Genomic DNA, 21,825 nt, shown 5'->3' with positions numbered 1-21,825 from the left:
TCCGGAAAGATGGAGCCATACTGCGGCAGAACAGTCGTAGACCGTTCACGCACTGCCTGGAACTGGAACTGCGGCGGGCGCCTGACCACTCAAGCAGTATTTGATGTTATCACAACGCGTTGGCTCTGGTAAACACAATTACTTTTTGAATTTCCAATACATTAAATAAGAATAAAACAAACAAAGCCTTACCGTGTGCTTCTTCGACGTCTACTTCTTCCTTGGAAAATGCGTCTTTCCTCTCCTGCAACAGCTCTAGCAGCAGCGAGTCCACCACCGGCATCATCATGGCAGTGATGGCCACGTTGTTTATCCAGATCGACAGGAACATGGAGATGAACATGAGACCGAACACCAGCCTGCGTGTTGCATGGTCGTGTTTACATCGGAGGGTGGGGCGATTTTACGTCGCGAGGCCTGGGCATATAGTACAGGCGAACTAGTTTGCGTACCTAGACAAAACGGAAGTGAATGACACTGATACGAGAACATGAAAGAATGGTACGTCATATCCACAAGAACGGAAAGGTAAAGAGGGAAGGGGATCGTACTTCATGCTCCACGGGCGTTATTTAGGAATGAATTCATTGTGCGTCGTCGTCCTGTAATGAGTCCGCCAACAAAACGCTACAACTTGGAAAAGGCGTCTTTCCTCTCCTGCAACAGCTCTAGCAGCAGCTAACAAAGACCTTTTCTCTGTTGAACACTAAGTACTTTTGGGTTACGGTCGCTATCTTCCCTGTTTCCGTTCAGCTTTCAGGCTAGGCTACGATTACATAAGATTGCAGAAAAGATGTGCACAGACTAGCGATCGCAACGTCGACAAGAAATAAATGTGTCTCTAAGAAGTATCTACTCTTTTCAACTTTTAATTGCGGAAGCCAACGAAAAATACTTCGCAAACATATGTATATATATATACATACTTGACCGCATGCTTCGTTCCTGTAGCGGCGCAGTCACGTCTGCATAACCCAGGTAGACGAGTTTTGGCCTTTCATACAGCCTCAGAACCGGAGAAGGTCAGAAACACGAACTATATTCTACGCTGCTACGTAGAGCGCTCTATTTATGAGTGCCTACGTGGTGAAACTCCCAGCTCTCCAAGAGATGGGAGTTCCAATTAACCTCATCTGTCTCCTCAGGAACCTGTATGAAGGGCAAGAGGCCATAGTCAGAACTGGGCATGGCCTTACTGATTGGTTTCCGATTGAGAAAGGAGCGAGACAAGGCTGCATACTGTCGCCCTGCCTATTTAACCTATATGCTGAGTGCATCATGGGGAAAGCCGGTCTGGACGAGTCTTCAGCTGGAGTGCAGATTGCTGGAAAATGTAACAACCTTAGATATGCAGATGATACCACTTTAATGGCAGAAAGTGGAGTGGAACTCAAGAGACTTCTGATGCGCGTATAAGAAGAGAGTGAGAAGTTTGGGCTTAAACTGAACATTAAAAAGACAAAGATCATGGCGTCTTGCCCTATCAAGTCCTGGAGCATCAAGGAACAAGAAGTGGAAGCTGTGACAGATTTTCTCTTCTTGGGCTCCAAGATTACCCCGGAAGGAGACTGCATCCATGAAATTAGGAGACGCCTGCTTCTGGGAAAGAGACCCATGGCTAGCCTTGACCGCCTAGTAAAGAGCAGAGACATTGCACTGCCAACCAAGATCCGTATAACTCGTGTTATGGTATTTCCAGTTGTGATGTATGGATGCGAGAGTTGGTTTGTGAAGAAGGCTGACCGCCGAAGAATTGACGCGTTTGAATTGTGGTGCTGGCGGAGACACTTGAGAGTTCCTTGGACTGCCAGAAGATCGAATCAGTCGATATTGTCGATCATAAACCCTGACTGCTCATTGGAGGGTCAAATTCTAAAGTTAAAGCTCAGCTACTTTGGTCATTTGATGAGAAGAGAGGAGTCGCTGGAGAAAGATTTGATGTTAGGAAAGGTTGAGGGTAACCGGAGAAGGGGTAGGCAGCGAACGCGATGGTTAGGTGGCATCCTCGAGGCGCTGCAGATGAAGTTATGTGATGTTAGGAATATAGTGAGAGACCGGAAAGCATGGCGTGATATGGTCCATAGGGCCACGAAGAGTCGGACACGACTGGTCGCGTACCACGTGGTCGCGTACCACAGTTACATTGTGCAACTTTATTTATTTATTTATTTATTTATTTATTTATTTATTTATTTATTTATTTATTTATTTATTTATTTATTTATTTATTTATTTATTTGCAGTACCCTTAAGGCTTGGGTTGGGCGTTACTGATAGGAGCGAACATGTCACATATCAGTATGTTAAGAGGAAAACATGCAGCAGAAACGCAACTACAGTGGTTTCAACCTAAAATAATTATGCTGTGAAAGTACGTATTACTAACTTGGAACGTAAATATAACCTGTTAGAGCATTTTAAGCAAATTAATATCGTTTATTGAAACGAGCACTTAGGAAGGTAGTTCCAATCCTGAACTTAGCATGGCAGGAAAGAGCGGTAGAAGGCGTTGGTGTGGCATGTGGCAGATATAACTTCAAGAAAGTTTTCTATGGGATGGGATATGTATGTCGGTGTCGCTGGAGCAAAAGATCGAGAAGCGTATTAAGGATGCAGCTAGCACAGAACCAGGTTAATTGGAGAAATATTGGAGAGGCCTTCGCCCTGCAGTGGGTATAGTCAGGCTGATGATGATGATGATGATCATGATCTTATGAAGCAAACAGAGACAGTACGGGAAAGTGCAAAGTAGTTTTTATATTAGTGATGCTGGCTTCATGATGACAAGTGGCTCTCAGATGATTGGTCTCTCGTTTTGGTTACCTACACAGAGCACTTAAAAACGCTTCAGGTGAGACTGAGTTGCCGAACCATGACTTCAGCATGCACCTCACTATCCTGTGATGGAAGGGGCTGTTGGTGAGAGGCGTTAATTGTGTGCTGTGACGTGTTTTTGCTTCTTATATTCGTTTGTTTGCTTCCAGTCTCCGTTGTAAAGCAAATTTATGATGCCGTTCAAGGTGATAAGAATATTTTTTAAGAATGGAACAAGCGCTAACAACACATCCACATGAAAGAAGACACGGACAAGTGCTTGTCCGTGTCTTCTTTCATGTGAAGGTGTTGTTTGCGCTTCGTTCATTTTTGAAAAATGCTGCACCAACTGGCCCAACAAATAGTCCTTCTTGAGTGACAAGAATAAAAAGAAGAAAAGAGAACGTGCGCACACTATGACGTGATATTTCTGCATACAAACTAAATTGCTTTCCTGTTTCATTTCCATGTTTTCTGTAGCATTTCAGTTAATTCTGCGTACAACAGTCTTCGAAATTTCGCTATTTATTTCTATCCACACACGTTATCGGTCCACCCAGGACGAAGATAAGCGGGGGCACGAACATTAAATTGGGGTAAACACAAGTATGGGCAAAGTGAATGAAGGATGACATCTGCACTTTTATGTGGAAATGTGTGGAAAAAGGGTTCAAAATTGCTGCTGTGTTTGTGAGCTGACAATCTGATTTTAACGAATATTCCAGTCAGATTCCCGCGTGGGAGTATTTTGACGCAGCCTTTAAGAGTATTCTACCCGGACGTGTTTATTATGTTTATTACGATTTACGCGTGGCTTTGATTCATTTATTTACTGTTAATTCTTCGCCTGAACTAAACCATGCATAACTCAATAGAACAAAGTTAATCTTTTTTTTTTCGCCTGTTTACAAACAAAGGAAACTTCACTAGGACACAAATTGTAGAAGAGAGCACAAAACAAATCAGGATGGGACTTACGTCTTTATGCCGGTGCCCAACAAACACAATGTTTTGAGGGCTATTCTTTGGTGCAGGTGAGAATGCTCGATTGCGATGGCCATTATCAGTGTACCCACAAACATTATGTTAGTTTCCTAAAAACAAAGGCAAAAAAGGGGGAACAATGAGTTGTCTCCTTCACCATTTTCTCGGCATTACTGGTATCTTTAGGAACAAAACGAAATGAATACTATAACTTAATAATCTAACAATAAACACTGCTAATGATATATAGGAGTGTGCAACATTGAAGAACAAGGTTTCTTACTATCATATTTAAACTTCGTAAGAAAAATTACGGATTTAAACAACTGAAATGAATCGCCAGCCGCTGGTGCGGATGAGGTGGGTGTGCGGCTGGTGGATGCTGCTGCTTCAGAGTAAGCGCTTTCCCTTCGAGGCTACAAACATACGCTGGCATTTTCGCTTCGTGGCACTAGTTCTGTTTACTCAATAAAACGCATAGGAATTGATACGCTATAGGCAGTAAAGCGAAAGACGCAGGCAAGCATGTCATTAATAACAATGGGTTTTAAAGTGAACAGCCGGAGGCTGCAGCGCAAATAAATACAAAACGATTGTTGCATTTGCTGTAAAGTAGATACAATACAGGAAAAACTTTCAGCACTGCCTCCCCGTGTGCGTACATTCATGTAAAGCTGACAGGTCCTCTCTGTGGTGAGTACTCCGAGCATTGGGAAGAGCACAATGGGGATGAGTGATGTGGCTCCCAGAGGGATAGGCTCCACGATCCAGTACAGAGCCACGACGCCGACGACGTAGGCGCATCGGGATTTCTGCGCAAAGAGCAAACAACATGCCGCTGTTGATTTTCTGCCTTATCGGTAAGCGTTGTTATGACCGTGCATCATCCGCACTTGCGCGCTCTATTGTTCGCCTGTGGGCATGGATAAGTGCTGTGGATATGTGCTGTTGGTACAATGGCTCTAAGTGAGCCTGTTTCCATGAATCCTTTTGTGTAAGCCTGTTTTGCTATGTTAAGACCCTGCAAACGCCAAATTGGCCCTGTCAAGGGAACGTCTAGAAAAATACAAAGAAATGTCCCCCTGCGGGAAATAGCCGGAAGTGCTTACGTTCAATTGTTCACCCTTACCGTCGAGAAGCGCTATTGTCCAGTGAGGAATGCCTACTGTCCAAAGAGACGACAGAGTGACACATCCGCTGACGTACAGGACAAGAAAGGAGCAAGGTGATTACGGCCATTAGATGATTTCCCGGGAATGCAGGAAAGATTTGCAATTGTCGGAAAGGGACAATGCTGGGAGCAGTATGTGGCGCGCACGTGCACTTGGGTTTCTGAGAAGGAAATCCACTTACCGGAACCAGCCTACCGGATCTTTGCTGAAGAATAGAAATGTACCTCCTCGCCGTTCCCAAGCTCTTCCCGCCAACAAGTGACCACGCCCAACGAAACAATGCCGGACCAGTCAGTGCATCAGATCATCAGTGCAGTGATGTGTTCGATTGGATGCCGATATCTGAGGGGCGTGCCCTGGAACTGGTTGGTCAGCATCTTCAGAGAGGGGCTGGACATAGGGGGTTTTAAGGACGCTGCAGAGCACGAAATGACGCTCCGAGCCCTGGGTAAACGGCTCATCCAGACGCTTCTCGCTATGAACTCTTTACGCTTGCTATTTTGTTAATATACCCTTCTTTTTCATGTAAATAAGTTTTCTCAAAGTGCCATTAAACCTGCTTGTATATATTTTACCAACTTCGAAGATTCAATCCTTCATGAACCCGGAGTCTCTGCACGCTACCAAGTGAAGGCCGGGTCGACTTAGCCCCAGCGTCACGACAACTGGTGACCAGCGTTGGGATCTGAATCTACAAGCCACAACATCTGGTGATCGGAGGTGGCATCTGAAGCTACAAGCCACAACATCTGGTGATCGGAGGTGGCATCTCAAGCAACAAGCAGGAGCAACAATCGGCCAACAAGAAAGTAGCTCGGAACATCGATCGCATGTGTGGGTGAGTGCTTGGCTTTTCTTCTGATGTGGACCAGGTTCTAGAACAGGGTGAGATTTTAGAACTGGTAAAGAGTGTGGAAACGCCTTTAGGTTTGGTAGTTTGCACAGTTGTTTTGGAAGTAGCCGACACTCGGAGCGATCATGGACCTACAAAAGCTGCAGAAACCGGAACTGTTGCTACTGTGTGAGGAATTGGGAATTGATACAAGTGGTTTGGCACGAAAACCCTTGATTTTAAAGGCAATCACTGATTTGGGAACCGATGATGAGGAGCTCAGTGAAGCATGGAACCTCATCGGACAAAAAAAGAAAGAGCGGGAAAAAGAGGAAAAGAGGCGTGAGCGTGAAATTGAAACAGAAGCAAAAAGGCTGGAGCTAGAAATTGAGCTCCGGAAATTAGAACTAGAGTTGAGCAAGAGGTCGGGCAATTGTCCCCAGCTAGCGGTACCTCTTCTCAACAAGGAGGCAGATTTCAAGATGTCAAAGTACATGCAGCCATATGTGATATCAGGGGATATCGGTCTGTATCTGGCTAACTTTGAGCGAACCTGCGAAAAACTGTCCTTCCAGCGAGACACATTGGTCTCAGAGATTATTGACGGTTCTGCCCTGCGAGGCAGCGGAGGTTGTCGCGCGGCTAAGCAAGGAGGACGCGGACAACTACGAGAAGGTCAAAGCTTGCCTTCTGAGAAAGTATAGGCTTAGCGCCGAGGCATTCAGACAACGTTTTCGGAACGCTACTAAGTCCAGGGACGAGAGTTACCCTGAATTCCTGTACAATTTAAGAGTCAATTTGGGCGAGTGGCTAAAGAGCACAGATTCCTACAGTGATAGGGACACTGTAGTCGAGCGAATTCTTTTGGAGCAGTTTTATAACTGCCTCCCAGAAAAAGAAAGAAATTGGTTACAGGACCGAGGCGACATTAAGTCGGCAACTGAAGCTGCCGAACTCATTGAGGAGTATACTTCGCGCCGACAATTCAGCAACCCAGCAGTGGATAGGCCCCGCAATCCCAAGTTGAGTGTGAATAACCGTCAGGAAAGGCACTTTGCTAGAGTTGGAAACGAAGAAAGGAAGGTTTCTTCAGGCAAACTCCCTAGAAAGGACGGCAGTGAGAAAAGTGGGGAAGTGACCAACGCGCAGAACACAAAGAATAAGCTTGAGGCTAGGAAGCCGCTCGCATGCTTTAGGTGTAATGAGCAGGGTCACATTGCCGTCAACTGCCGGAAAGAAAAGATTGCTTTCTCGTATGTCAGTGACTGCGATGAAAATATGCAACTTTTGGAACCCTACCTGCATGACCTAGTAGTCAACGGGAAGCCTTGCAAGGTACTGCGCGATTCGGCCGCAACGATGGATGTTGTCCATCCGGCGTATGTGTCGCCTTCCGACTATACAGGACAGTGTGCGTGGATCCGCCAGGTAGTGGAGGAACAGAGTGTGTGCTTGCCAATCGCGAACGTGGTCATCGAGGGCCCTTTCGGCGAGTTAACAACCGAGGCTGCCGTTTCAGGAAAGCTTCCTAAGTGCTATCCGTATTTGTTCTCCAACAAATCGGACATGCTACTGCGAAAGAGGGGCATCCTTTTCGGAGACAGAGTTGTGCAAGCCTTAACACGTTCAAAGGCGCGAGAACTAGCTACACTGCTCATTCCAGAAAAATCCACAGCGGAGGAAACGGCAGTTAAAACAGTGGTAAATGCGGAAGATAGCAGGTCAGAAAACTTTGAGAGCGAGGCATCTCAGATAAGTCAACTTGAAAGTGAGCTTGATGAGACGCGGAATGAGGACGTTCTTGAGAGTAACCTCTTGCCGCCAGTGTCTAGTAATCTCACGAGACTTTTAAGTGGAACCCGAGAGGACTTAGCTATGGAGCAAGCCAATGATCCCAAGATACAAGAGATAAGGGAGCGCCACCGCGCCACTAAGACAGCAAACAATATTTCTTTCGAGATGAGAAAGGGAGTGCTGTATCGCTTATTCAAGGATAAGCGCGGAGTAGAGCGGGACCAATTAGTCGTTCCCCAAAAGTACCGCGAAGACTTACTGCGACTTTCCCATGGCAGCTCGTGGTCATGTCACCTTGGAATAAGGAAAACAAAGCAGAGACTGTTGCAAGAATACTATTGGCCTGGATGTTTTAAGGACACGGAAAATTTTGTACGGTCATGCGACACGTGCCAGCGGGTTGGAAAGGCGCAAGATAAGTGGAAAGCTCCGATGGTGTTAGTACCAATCATTACCGAGCCGTTTCACCGGTTAGTAATAGATGTAGTTGGGCCACTTCCTGTGACAGAGTCAGGGTACCGGTATATCCTCACTATGTTATGCCCAGCCACAAAGTTTCCAGAAGCTGTTCCGCTGCGCGAGGTGACGTCCGAGAGTGTAGTGGATTCGCTGCTGTCAGTGTTTGGTTGGTTGGTTGGTTGGTTGGTTGGTTGGTTGGTTGGTTGGTTGGTTGGTTGGTTCATAGGAAGGGAAAGGCGCAGTATCTGTCACACTTGATCTGTGGACACCTGAACCGCGCCGTAAGGGAAGGGATGAGGGTGGGAGTGAAAGTGGATAGAGAGAAAGGGGGGCCGTAGTGGAGGGCTACGGAGTAATTTCGACCACCTGGGGATCTTTAACGTGCGCTGACATCGCACAGCACACGGACGCCACTTCGTTTCGCCTCCATCGAAACGCAGCCGCCGAGGCCGGGATTCGATCCCGGGAACTCCGGCACAGTAGTCGGGCGTCTTACCACTGCACCACCCCGGCGGGGCTGTCAGTGTTTGCACGAGTTGGATTCCCTTCCGAGGTCCAAAGTGATCAGGGTAGCGTTTTCACAAGTGTCCTCACCACCTCATTTCTCGAGCGATGCGGCATTAAGAATTGGATTCCCTTCCGAGGTCCAAAGTGATCAGGGTAGCGTTTTCACAAGTGTCCTCACCACCTCATTTCTCGAGCGATGCGGCATTAAGGTCGTGCATAGCTCGATCCACCATCCGCAGAGCAACAGCGTAGAAAGATGGCATTCTGTTCTCAAACGAGTCCTGAGGGGACTGTGCTATGAAAACAAGCGCGAATGGGATACCTGCCTGCCTGCAGCACTTTTCGCTTTGCGGTCAGTGCCGCACGAATCCACTGGATTTAGCCCAGCCGAGTTGGTGTACGGAAGGTCACTGCGCTCACCTTTGCGAATGGTGCGTGAAGCCTGGGAGGGGCGCGGAGAAGACCCAACAGTAGTAGAATTCATTCTGAACCTCTTGAATCGCTTACATAACACTAAGGAACTCGTTGAGGCCAGCATGAAGTCAGCCCAGGCTCGTTCCAAAGTGTACTATGATAAGTCAGCCCGTCAAAGGACGTTTCGTATCGGGGACAAGGTGATGTTGCTGAGAGGTTCAAGGCAGAATAAGCTCGAAGTACAGTGGGAAGGACCTGCTGAAGTCGTTGCAAAGCTTTCTAACACTAACTACGCAGTGAAAATCCCCGGTAGGCGTAAAGAAGTGCGCATTTATCATTGCAATCTTATGAAGCCTTATGTGCAGAGGGAAGCCGTGGTAAATCTAACGTTAAACCTTCCCGAGGAGATGGGGGACAACTTGATTTGCCTCAGCGGAAAAGGAAGCAACGCTCAGGAGCTTCTCAAAAAGACGGAGCAGAGAGGAGAACTAAGGAAATCCCAGCTGTCCGATCTGGGCGAGATAATAACAGAGTTTGAGGCCTGCTTCGTGGACAGGCCAGGCAGGACTGATTTGACTGAGCACGATATTGAGCTGACTTCAGACGTGCCAGTGCGATCAAGGTGCTACCGATTTTCTCCAAGGCAAAGAGAAATTCTGGATAGGGAAGTAACTCGCATGCCGGAATTGGGAGTAATAAAGCCCTCGGAAAGCGATTATGCTTCGCCTATGATCTTAGTAGAAGCTCCAGGTAAAGACCCTAGGCCTGTGGTAGACTACCGAAAGCTAAATTCTCTCACCAGGGATCAAGTGTATCCTATTCCGAATATTGAGGAGAGAGTAGAACAGGTCAGTAGAGCGGCATATGTGTCTACGCTGGACCTTACTCGAGGATACTGGCAAGTACCGCTCACTGAACGCGCCAGCAGATATGCGGCTTTCGTCGCTCCGACGGGCAGCTACCAGTCAACAATGATGAGTTTCGGGCTCAAAAATGCTCCATTTTGTTTTTCCCGACTCATGGATAGGGTTTTAAAGGGGTGTGAAACATTCGCGGTGCCTTATTTAGATGACATTGCGGTTTTTTCCGACTCATGGGCGGACCATATGGTACATCTAAGAGCTGTACTGAGCCTTTTGCGTCAAGCTGGACTAACCGTAAAGGCCGAGAAATGTTGTCTGGCAAGGGCGACCGTGGACTACTTGGGTCACAATGTAGGTCAAGGTTTCAGGAAACCCAGCGAGATTAAGATTTCTGCGGTAGTAGACTACCCGCGGCCGAGCACGAAGACGGAAATTCGGGCATTCCTGGGGCTGACGGGATACTACAATCACTACATCCCTAACTATTCAGCTTTGGCCAGCCCTCTGACCGACGCTCTCCGCAAGACAGAACCGACAAATGTAGTCTGGGACGAACAAAAGGAAGCCTCTTTCCTAAACCTGAAGGCTGTGCTGATTAGCCGTCCGGTATTGCGAGCTCCAGACTATGACCGAGAATTCACGGTCCAGTGTGATGCAAGTGATCGAGGGCTAGGTGCTGTTCTCTGCCAGAGAGATGACGACGGTAATGAGCACCCCGTGCTCTACCTGAGCAGAAAACTGAGTTCTAGAGAGAGGGCTTATTGCGCGTCAGAGAAAAAGTGCGCTTGCATTGTATGGGTCATTCAAAAATTGCAGTGCTATCTTGGAGGGGCCAAATTCACCGTAGAGACGGACCATTGTCCCCTGGCTTGGCTGCAAACTGCGACATCGAAGAACAGTCGCCTTCTTAGGTGGAGCTTGATTTTACCGCAGTACAATTTTGAAATAAGATACAAAAAGGGGAAGTTAAATGGGAATGCGGACGCGCTTAGCCGCTATTTCTAAGCGGTCCGAGGTGTTCCTCATCATGTATCCAAATTGATAATCAGGTTTTTTTTTCGTGCACTTGTATATGTGTGACTATGTAAAGCAGCACGTTTGGTTTTCTAGGAATACGTGGGTCCTGAACGTCTTGAGTATGGGCTTTTCTCGAACAACGATGGCAGTTTTCTTTTAACCTGGTCTCTTCAGACGGGAGCCGAGTGCTTGCTTGGACATGTGGTTGAGTTTCAGACAGCTCAAGCAATTTGGCCTACGACAATCAAGACAACGCGACAAGCAACATCGAGCTTCAAGCATTCATGTGCAGGCCATTAAGTCGTCTCCATGCAGCAGCTGCGACTGCTGCCCTCCGTGACTCTTCTGGCTTGGGAGGAGGCTGTTATGACCGTGCATCATCCGCACTTGCGCGCTCTATTGTTCGCCTGTGGGCATGGATATGTGCTGTTGGTACAATGGCTCTAAGTGAGCCTGTTTCCATGAATCCTTTTGTGTAAGCCTGTTTTGCTATGTTAAGACCCTGCAAATGCCAAATTGGCCCTGTCAAGGGAACGTCTAGAAAAATACAAAGAAATGTCCCCCTGCGGGAAATAGCCGGAAGTGCTTACGTTCAATTGTTCACCCATCCCGTCGAGAAGCGCTATCGTCCAGTGAGGAATGCCTACTGTCCAAAGAGACGACAGAGTGACACGTCCGCTGACGTACAGGACAAGAAAGGAGCAAGGTGATTACGGCCATTAGATGATTTCCCGGGAATGCAGGAAAGATTTGCAATTGTCGGAAAGGGACAATGCTGGGAGCAGTATGTGGCGCGCACGTGCACTTGGGTTTCTGAGAAGGAAATCCACTTACCGGAACCAGCCTACCGGACCTTTGCTGAAGAATAGAAATGTACCTCCTCGCCGTTCCCAAGCTCTTCCCGCCAACAAGTGACCACGCCCAACGAAACAATGCCGGACCAGTCAGTGCATCAGATCATCAGTGCAGTGATGTGTTCGATTGGATGCCGATATCTGAGGGGCGTGCCCTGGAACTGGTTGGTCAGCATCTTCAGAGAGGGGCTGGACATAGGGGGTTTTAAGGACGCTGCAGAGCACGAAATGACGCTCTGAGCCCTGGGTAAACGGCTCATCCAGACGCTTCTCGCTATGAACTCTTTACGCTTGCTATTTTGTTAATATACCCTTCTTTTTCATGTAAATAAGTTTTCTCAAAGTGCCATTAAACCTGCTTGTATATATTTTACCAACTTCGAAGATTCAATCCTTCATGAACCCGGAGTCTCTGCACGCTACCAAGTGAAGGCCGGGTCGACTTAGCCCCAGCGTCACGACAGCGTGGTTTGGTTTTGTGGGTTCACAGTATCAAAGCGACCAGGTTATGAGGGATGCTGCAGCGAAAGGTTGCGAATACGTTATACCACCAGGAGTTCTTTAAGCTTCACTGAAAACGCACAGCGCACGGGCACCTTGCTTTTCGCCGCAATCGAAAAGCGGCCGCCATGGTTCGGAATTAAACCCGCATTGTTGGATTGAGTAGTCGAACTCCTTACACCACTGGGCCGGCGAGGGGTAAGAGTATCACTCTCCGGTAAGAGTATCATTCTCCAGAACGCCGGCGGCTTTAGTTTAAATTCGAAGTCTCGGAGAAGGGGCAAGACGAGGATGCCGGTTTATATGGCACAGAAAAATGGGGGGGGGGGGGCATTAAGTGTAATACGCGGCCATATTAATCCGTCTGTGGTTTCCCTTTCGGTTCCACGTTGGCGTCTGTGCACTTTTCTACTCACCCAATTAGTGCTACATTAATTCGTGCCTTTAGTACTGCACATATTTTTACACATACTCCTCTCGCACATCGACAGCATACAGTCGTAAGATGCCACATTGTTGAGAGGCCACCTGGCGTACAAATCCCCAAATTAACCATGCCGTTCAAACGTCACTGCGTGACCTAGGCGTTGCTTGTTTGACCGGAGGTCGAAGTGCCGATCCCGCCCAACTCGGGTAGCAGTCTGTACCACCTCCATGCCTGCAATCCATATGACCTGTCAATATTCACATACCGGAGCCATGCTCAGGATTGTTCGCTTCAACGCCCACCACCGCCGCTGTACCCCCCTTCTCCAGTTTCCCCCTTACAATTCCGCCTTTTCCTCTTCTGCCACTGGCATCCTCACCCTTCAAACAGACCCCCTTAATTTTTGCCATAGGTGGTGCCCAAGTTTTGGGGGACATTAGCGTCACGGCGAGGCTTTGTCACGTGAATTTTGACTTCCGGGTCGTTTCTATGGTTTGGTTTCCGCTGGCATTGCTTGCAGGCGGGCAGTTTCGATCTTTATTTTCATCATTTGCGCTCAATTTGCTGGAAATGTGATGTTGTGCTCGGCTTCCAACTACGGCAACTCAACTAGCTAGAACGCGATACAAGATGTTTGGAGTGCCGTCGAGTTGTGAACGGTGAGCACAGTTGGCCGTTGCGATACGCCGGCTGCGACGAGCTGCACGTGCAACACCAGGTTTTTATTTTAAGTGTTGGATAGCGCTGTGAAAGCTGGGAAATTTTGTAAAGTACATTGTTTGCTCTCGTTCAGGAGCACCAAGTTCTTGCTTGCGCTATTTTGGCTATGCGTTATAGCTGCTTTCGCATGATGACGGTAGCAGCGAGCGGTCGTTGCACGTCTTCAAAACATTCGCCAATTGTGTTGTTTGGCCTCCGTCAGAAGTACTGAACAATTTTTTTGCTCGGCCATTTCTGCTAAATGCAAGTTTCTAGAACCACGGCCAGTGCTTACCAATCAGCTGTCGATGGTTGGTCTCATTGCTTGACTAATCCAGCATGTCAACGTTTGCAGTTGTAAGATTTATACATTGCTGTGTAAGCAGTTATTTGCTGATTTAACTCCAAATAACGAAACATGCTTTCATCAGCGGAGCAATAAGCATGAGCATTCAGAAATTGCAGAGAAATATAAGTAAGATGGGTAAAGTTTCCTGCTTGTTCAGACCTAGTTACTACATGGTGCAGTGATGTTTATTCTTGTCCTGTGTAGAGAGACAGTTAGAGACGGTTGCAGGGATACAAATTAACAGCATTTTTCTATACTTTGGATCAGAGTCATGAAAATCTTCACTTCAGGACAGCACTAACATTGTCCAGCTATTTTTCATCTTTCATTGTATGGCACATAGAAAAGCTGACAGCTGATATACATGGTATAAAACAATATTTTGTTGTTCAGCAAACCAGTTTTATTATGGCCCAAGTGCTGCTAAACATGCATGCGAAAATTAGATGAATGTCTACATAGGCTACTAGGGATGCAATGCAATATGCTGCATACATGAAGTTTATGTGTTATCATTATTCGTTGCGCATCCTTCAGAAGGAAAACAAGGCGCTGGTGCCCATTAACTATCTTAAAGAAGTGCAAAATTCTGCACGGTAGACAGAGGATGGCCTAGCTATCAATTTTTATGTCCGTAATGGTAAGGAGTGTGAATCTTGCCAAGGCAAGATTTCTGTGCTCTCTGCTATGCATTTTTTTACAGCTTGCCGTTACTCACCCACAGGTCTATTGAAGCTCATTTCTACAGCCTGTACTAGGAATTTTGTCACAATTTACTATTCCTCATTCCCAACCTCGCTTGGAAGTCATTAATCGTATACTGTAAAAAATCTGCTGCAAAAGTTCTGCCGAAGAAAATAATACGAGGTGCAATTACAGTACGAGAAAGGCTTCCCATTTCCAAGAATCTTCGCTCTTTCAATGCTGTATAATAATGCATGCTTACTTTACATGCAAGTTTATGCTTACTTAATGCATGCTTACTTTACATGCTTACTTTACATGCAGGTTTACTTTTGGCAATTTTCTTGTGCCTGACTGTTTCTCTTAGTGCCCGTAGCAAAGCTGTGCTAAGCGTTGAGACCTTGCTTTCAACTGATGTTTTCAGTATGAAGAACCACAGGACAAGTTGATTTTATGCCTGGGTTTTCGTGCTTGACTCCTTTTTTAAACGCATTGCATATAGTGCAGAAGTTATACATTACCACATTTCAGTATGCGTGCATTAACAGCCGATTTGCTTACTAGAAACATCTGAATGTACACAATCTAGTTTTTCTGTCCAACCAGACCCCAAGCAAACAGTACACATTAGCAAAATAGTTACAGGCTCTTCCCAGCTTTGATTGGAAGAAATAATGGTTCGACATTCTGAAGCTTCTGGAGGTTTCAAAGAGAGGCCATTAAAACAAAGCTTTTATTTTAGTGCTTCCATTTTCTGACTGACATAATGCAGCAATCAGTATTGGGCAATCAAGCATGGGAATTTCAATCATGGAGAGCTCTGCAGTTGTATGTGAATGGCATAAAATGTCCCACACACCATGCTTGGTTAATTTTGTTTATGAGTGGGGTTTTCTCGCATGCACTGCAGCCTCGGCAAGTGGATATGTCTCTCTGACTGCCGGAATAGTACCAGCCGATCCAGGCCCTCAACATGCATTAGTAGAGGTTTTTGGCCGTATATTCTTGGCTGCATAAATGTTGGGGTATGAGGCACGCAGAATGAATACAGAAGTGCTAAAAATGCAACTTATATGTCATGCAGTTTCATTTTCGTGATACACTTCAAGAAAAATGAAACGTGTGAGAAAGATTATTTAGTTCATGATCCTGCTAATGTTTTCATTGATTGGCAGTATAATGTTAACCATGATACAGTTCTTTGGCATTCTGCATCCGACAGTTTTTAGAAGAAAAAAAAACAAACTCGCACATATATGTGAACAAAAACAGTTAGGCTGTCAAGAGCGTGTAGCTTAAAATAGCAAAGATTGTGCTCACTTCTAAAGTTTTGAAACACTGGTAAGTAAATCTAGATCTGAGAAATAGCACAACGCGCTGTTAGAATCACACGTCACAATTTTAGTTAAGCAACTAAAACGCGGTATACCGGCCGTGCTTGCAGGCAGCTGCATTACACTGCAAGACAAGAAACCCTAGCTGCTCTGACTCTATCGGGCAGTGCAGCATAAACCAAGAAATCTTTGTAAAGGCTGCAAAAAAAAATGCACAGTGTCCTCCTGGTATTTGCATGCTTTCAGCTCTTCGCCGTCGCAGCTACAACTTGCGCGACAGTCCATTCCTACGTATTGCTAAACTGGGTCTGCAAGCAGTCTAATTATAGTGGTTCTGCTAGCGAAATACCTCTAAAAATGTTTACCCTAGTATATTTTAGAGACTTATGTAGCGATTGCGTGATAACATCAACGACAAACAAACTTCAGCCGAATTAATTATGTATGCTAAACTTCAGCCAGGACAGACGACACACGTTGTAATGGTTGCACTTGCAACGATTTTTCACCAGTTTTCTTCAAATACGAAACGTTAAATAGGGTCTTAATATGTGCGCAGTTCATTATGATCTTTTCTACAACCTTAGTCTGCTTATAAAACACGTAAAAAAGTCGAATTTAAGCTTGACGATGCCGCGTTTCAAGCACAGCGCAGCAGACGCGCGTCTCGCAGATAGACCTGGAAGTCGGAATTACCCAGCGTGCTTTGCGGCTCGTTCAGATTGGACACCACCTATTCTGTGTGGACGCAATCCTGATCTCTCTCCACAATATTCTGTTTTCAAGGTAGTCGCCCTTCGGCTTCGGCTTCAAGATTGGAGCAAGGCACGCGTTGTTCCTATCTTTAAGAAAGGTGATCGCCTTTCAGTAACTAATTACCGTCCAGTGTCAATAACCAGTGCCTGCTGCAAGTTGCTGGAGCATGCTGTAGCCAATTATGTGCATGAATTTCTTGATCGAAATAATATCTTGACGAAACACCAACACGGATTTAGAAGGAACATGTCGACTGTCACCCAGCTGGTGTCTACTGTTCATGAATTCTCGCGAGTGCTTGATGTATCCGGAAAAATTGATGTGTTGTTTTTGGATTTTTGCAAAGCCTTCGATAAGGTGCCACATACAAAATTGCTGTATAAATTAGAGAAAATTGGACTGCCGCACGATATAATTCAGTGGATAAAGGCATATATTAGCAATAGAACACAGTTTGTTGACATTGGGGGTTGTTTATCTGCTGTACTGCGCGTTTCTTCTGGTGTCCCACAGGGCAGTGTGTTAGGCCCGCTTTTATTTTTAATTTATATTAATGACTTGGTTGATGTACTCAAAAACGATGTGTCTATCAGATTATTTGCTGATGATTGTGTTGTTTTTAAATAAATTTTATCCACGGATGATCATGCTCTATTGCAAAATGCACTTGTTGAGATTGACAAATGGTGCAAGGTATGGGGCATGGAACTTAACGTGGAGAAAACGGTGCTATTACGGATCACTAGAAAAAAGACGTCCAGCATTTTTTCTTATAAGCTTCAGGACAGTTTAGTTAAGGAAGTTGAGTTTTATAAGTATCTCGGTGTTACACTCGCGAACAATCTTTCATGGACCCGTCACATATCAGATATCTGCAGTTCTTCATTAAGAAAATTGTGGCTTATTAAAAGGAAACTTAAAACGGCTCCGATTGGAACAAGGTTGCTTGCCTATAATGCACTTATTAGGACAAAGCTCGAATATGCGGCAATAATTTGGGACCCTCATAACAAAAAAGATATAAATCAGTTGGAGCGGGTCAGAGAAAAGCTATTCGCTTTGTATTCAGCAAATTTAAAAGGCTAGATTCCCCATCACTTATGATGAAGCAACGCGGTATCCCTCTATTACAGACTCGTAGAAAAGTTAGCAGGTTAATATTTTTGTACAAAATTCTTACAGGTGAGGTAAGTTTAGATTCAAGTAATTGCATAAAGCGATCAACAGCACGAAAAACCAGACATAGCCACAATAATTCCTTAGTCCCAATTTTTGCGCGCACGGAGCATTCAAACAAAGTTTTTTTCCAAGAACCATTGCAGATTGGAATTCCTTGTCGGTAAAAATAACGGAATCAAATAATTTCGCAAAGGAACTCGAAGATTATCTCATGTATTTTTTTAAAATTTGTAGTCTGTAATTGTATCATTCACCATTGTTTTCTCCAAGATTTTTGTGTGTTTCTGCATGTTTTATGGTCTTGAGCAATGTGTATGATGTATCAAGCTGGCAGCTACTTTTTGCACCACTCCTGCATAGGCAGTAATGGCTTGCAGTATTTGTAAATAAATAAATATATAAAAAAATTTCGTTGCACCCCCTTAAGGTTGCGCTTTCTTTAGCCCTCGTCACAACCTTCTCTGCCCACAATGGTCAACCTGCGGTTTCTTCCCTCTGTAGCCCTATTTCAGTTTCGCATCCCTTCGCTTTCGCCGAGGAGACAAAAGTCATAAAAAGCCACCTCTCACCCGTTCTTCTCTTCCTCTACTCTGAATGCTGAAAAGAGATTTCCATCTCCCCACTTTGCCATCTGCTAACCGTGGCAGGTGGAGCTTCGCTCTGCTATGCTTTCATGGCTGACAGGTGGCTGGTTACGCCAACTACGATGATTACGGCGAATACGCAATAGAGAAAAGCTCACCTCGAGCTGCGTTCTAAATCTCACGTGACAGCTGGAACAGCTGATAGTGTTCAACACAAATGTTTAAGCACATATTTTCCCGACACATGGTCCGTTTTTTTTTTCTTCCTTGCAGAGTCAGCAGCCGCTTGTGAACGGCACTCGGTGATACTCTGAACGGAACTTTCAGAAGATCGTCTACAGCAGTGAAAGTTAACCTGAAAGCCTGTTTAGAACGGATGAATTTGATCCTGTGAACACGGCAACACAAACCATTTTTTTCAAGCTGAGGTGCTCGAAACAATTGTTGTCCCCGAAAAGGCGCCGCGATGATTTAGAGGAGCACACGCGCCTATTAAAGTCGGGCGTTAAGCCGGGGGAAGAGAGGGAAATTCAACGAGTGCCTTAGTAGCAGTCACCACACAAAGTTGCCGGATGCTACAGATCCAAAATCATCAACGCATCGCTAGACTTAAAACGCCGTGATGTCAGCCGGCAACAGCGCACAATGTTTTATTTTTATTAATGCGAAAGCATTACTTCGCTATGTTCACAGATTTCTGTCCGCGGACCGCGTCCGCAGAACGTATCCTCAAAATCGTGTCCGCAGCAGTTGTGAAACATTGAGTTGCGGTGGAGGTTAAGGAGTGGTGTCAATCGCTATAGGGTAACGTAATGTTGTGTCTGTCAAAATAATTAGGCCAATAAGTTAATTAGGTAATTAATTAAAAGCAAAACACGCAACATTGTGACCGCAGCAGTTGAGTAATTGAGAAGCGGTAGAGGCCAATGAGTGGTGTCAATCGATAGAGGTTAACGCAATGTTGTTCCCGAAAAAATAATTAGGCCAATAAGTTAATTAGGTAATTATTTAGAGGCAAAGAAATGTAAAAGTAAAGGTGAAAATTGTCTCAATAGCCAATGACTTGGCGCCACATTTGAATTATCAAATACTAAAATGGTTAATTAAATCAGGCAATTAAGGCGACGTCAAGGATGTGACGCCACACCACCTGAAGTCGAGCCAGAAAAGGGTATAGGAAGGGATTGGCGCGCAATTTGAAAGTACCAAAGACTAAAGTATGTAATTAAGGCAGTCAAGTAGGGTGACGTTAAAGATGGGACGTCATACAACCGGAAGTAAAGCCGATAAAGGGCATAGGAAGAAATTGGCGCGCAATTTGAAAGTACCAAAGACTAAAATGGGTAAGCAAGAAGGAATTATTGTGACGTAGAGGATGTGACGTCACGCAACCAGAAGTAGAGCCGAAAAAGGGCATAGGTAGGGACTGGCGTGCGATTTTAAAGTACCAAAGACTAAAATGGGTAAACAAAAAGAGAACTAAGCAAGCAACTAGAAGCAACCATACTGCAGCATCCGTGCTTTTGCATTACTCCAATGCAGATTCTGCAGTACTCTTTACTTTTCAAATGAGAGGAGCTTACCTAAACCTACAAGCAATCTAAAAACTGCACGGAGGCTCACACGATTGGTTACCGAGGGGACACATCTAGGCCAGCGGTCCCATTAACAAGCGCGCGTGCTTATGCTATGTTCTTGTCCGCAGTCGTCGTTTGTAATCTTTTTCGTGCCGCTTGCTTTCTCGCAACTCTACGAACCACAAAGATAACAACTTTAGTGCCCCTCCACGTGTCTAGGCAGCGTTATCGAGGCAGCCGTTATCACTATTTCAGGCGACTTATTTGTCTAGCAATTCGGTGATATACAAAAAATAATCCAGTGGGTTGCACTCCACTTCTTAAATTTAATTGATATTCTTAATGTAATTGTATGAGAAATAGAATGAGGAGATCTGCAACAAATTATATCCCTACATATGTTTATGTTTTCCAAAGCAAAACAATTTGTCATCGCGAGCAGATGGAGTGCTAAGCTCACGTACTGGCCTATTCTGGCCAAATTTGTTTGGGAATAAATCAAACCTTATTAACGATTTTTACCTGAAAATAATTACGTTAAATTATGGATGCTTTCCTCTGCGCCCTATAATTTGTTTACTGTTTCAAAAGCTTAGTATTTTCCCCAGAACCTGTCGAACTTGCCCAACGCAATGGTTTTTTTTCTGTTTCTACTTTGAAAGCCTTTATCTCAAGGAACAATATGCCAGATCTGGCATAGTATACATGGTGTTCTACTCAGGAGTATATATAAACTGAAGAAATTTATGTTGATGTAACTTACAGGTTACAGACAGACGCGCGCGCGAATTTGAAAAATGCCTAGAACAAGACAATATTCTGGTGAATAATATAACTAGCCATATGTTCTTCCATGTATACACCCCCCCCCCCCCCCCCCCCCCCCCCCCATTCAAAGGCGTCAAAATATTTCACATAATACCGACGCTGTAGTTATATAGACCCTCGACAGCCTTGTGCAACTATCGGCACACCCGATAGCACCGAGATGTCTACAGCATGTGTGAAATGCTTTCAGATTTGCTACGTTGTAGTCAGTGTCCCTATCGATGTACCTCATGGGCTACTAGAGACATCATAATGAAGGGCTCCGGATTAATTCAGACCGCCTGGGGAAAAGTGCACTGACATCGCACAGCACATGGCATTTTTCGCATTTCGCCACAACAAGGCACAAAGTAGCATTCAAATTTCTGTTTAAAACCTTTCAGGTAGCAATTTTTTCATACTCTAATTGGTTCGGAACCTAAGTTGACCAAAGCAGTAAGGTGCAAGCATGGCGCACCTCTTTGTGATGCAAACTTGGGTGTGCTGTAAAAACAGAAACGGGCAGAAAAGCTTAAATTTAAATAAAGCGATAGTAAATAAATGTACGGTTATGCTAAACAATCCATCTATTGTTTCAAATATGCTGTTACACTCCCATTCTTAAGTTATGGGCTTATGTGCGTCTTGGTACTGCTAGGAAATCTGTAGTTCGAACTTGAAATTTGTCACAGAGCCGAGAGAGTGTGAATATTTCAGTTTCCATCACAGAAAGGCGATATTGAATCGGAACGTGGCGCACCCGGCGTTACGGAATAGAGTCACACATTATGTGTGAAATTTGTTCACAGTGTGACTCTGAATGCTTAATTGCAGTTTATGACGAATAAAATTGAGAGAAAGCTGACAGAAGAAGAAACAGGAAGCGTTCGAGGACAGTTAGCTTTGATTTCTTCCTGAACGATCGTAGGTAGTCGATGACATATAGCGGATGCATAAAATCGATCTGAAGCACATTTGACGTGCTGACAGCAATGCGAAAGCAGTTGTTAAATAATAGAAGCCAGGATGTTCTGAAATATAAATCCGTGATACTCCAACATTTGCATGAATTCATAACGCCAAGGTGCTGGAAAGTAAATCCTTTTCAGTGAAACGCCAAGCTAGTTCGAACTGCAAATAAGTTTTCTTAAGAGGGCTACTTTGTGTGTGCTAATGCTTATATGAAGGAAAGAAGCAAACAGTCGTCGAGGCCAAGGA

The 21,825-nt window shown here is 45.1% G+C and overlaps 1 protein-coding gene across 1 annotated transcript in view; it reads right to left on the bottom strand.

Moving 5' to 3' along the window:
• LOC146197642 (Na(+)/citrate cotransporter-like) overlaps window positions 1-21,825 on the bottom strand; it is a 46,856-nt gene that overhangs the window by 18,598 nt on the left and 6,433 nt on the right. Inside the window, exons 2-4 of the mRNA XM_084597217.1 lie at window positions 4,461-4,610; window positions 3,793-3,908; window positions 193-359 (exon numbers count right to left, since the gene is read on the bottom strand). Of these exons, the coding sequence (XP_084453343.1) occupies window positions 193-359; window positions 3,793-3,908; window positions 4,461-4,610 (433 nt within the window). The remainder of the gene's footprint in view (window positions 1-192; window positions 360-3,792; window positions 3,909-4,460; window positions 4,611-21,825) is intronic.

The sequence above is a fragment of the Amblyomma maculatum genome, chromosome 3 (assembly GCF_055883805.1).
Source record: "Amblyomma maculatum isolate TAMU_Amacu chromosome 3, ASM5588380v1, whole genome shotgun sequence".
Lineage (NCBI taxonomy): Eukaryota > Metazoa > Arthropoda > Arachnida > Ixodida > Ixodidae > Amblyomma > Amblyomma maculatum.
Note: the sequence above shows the minus strand (reverse complement) of the source record. Positions and strands in the feature narration are given on the sequence as shown.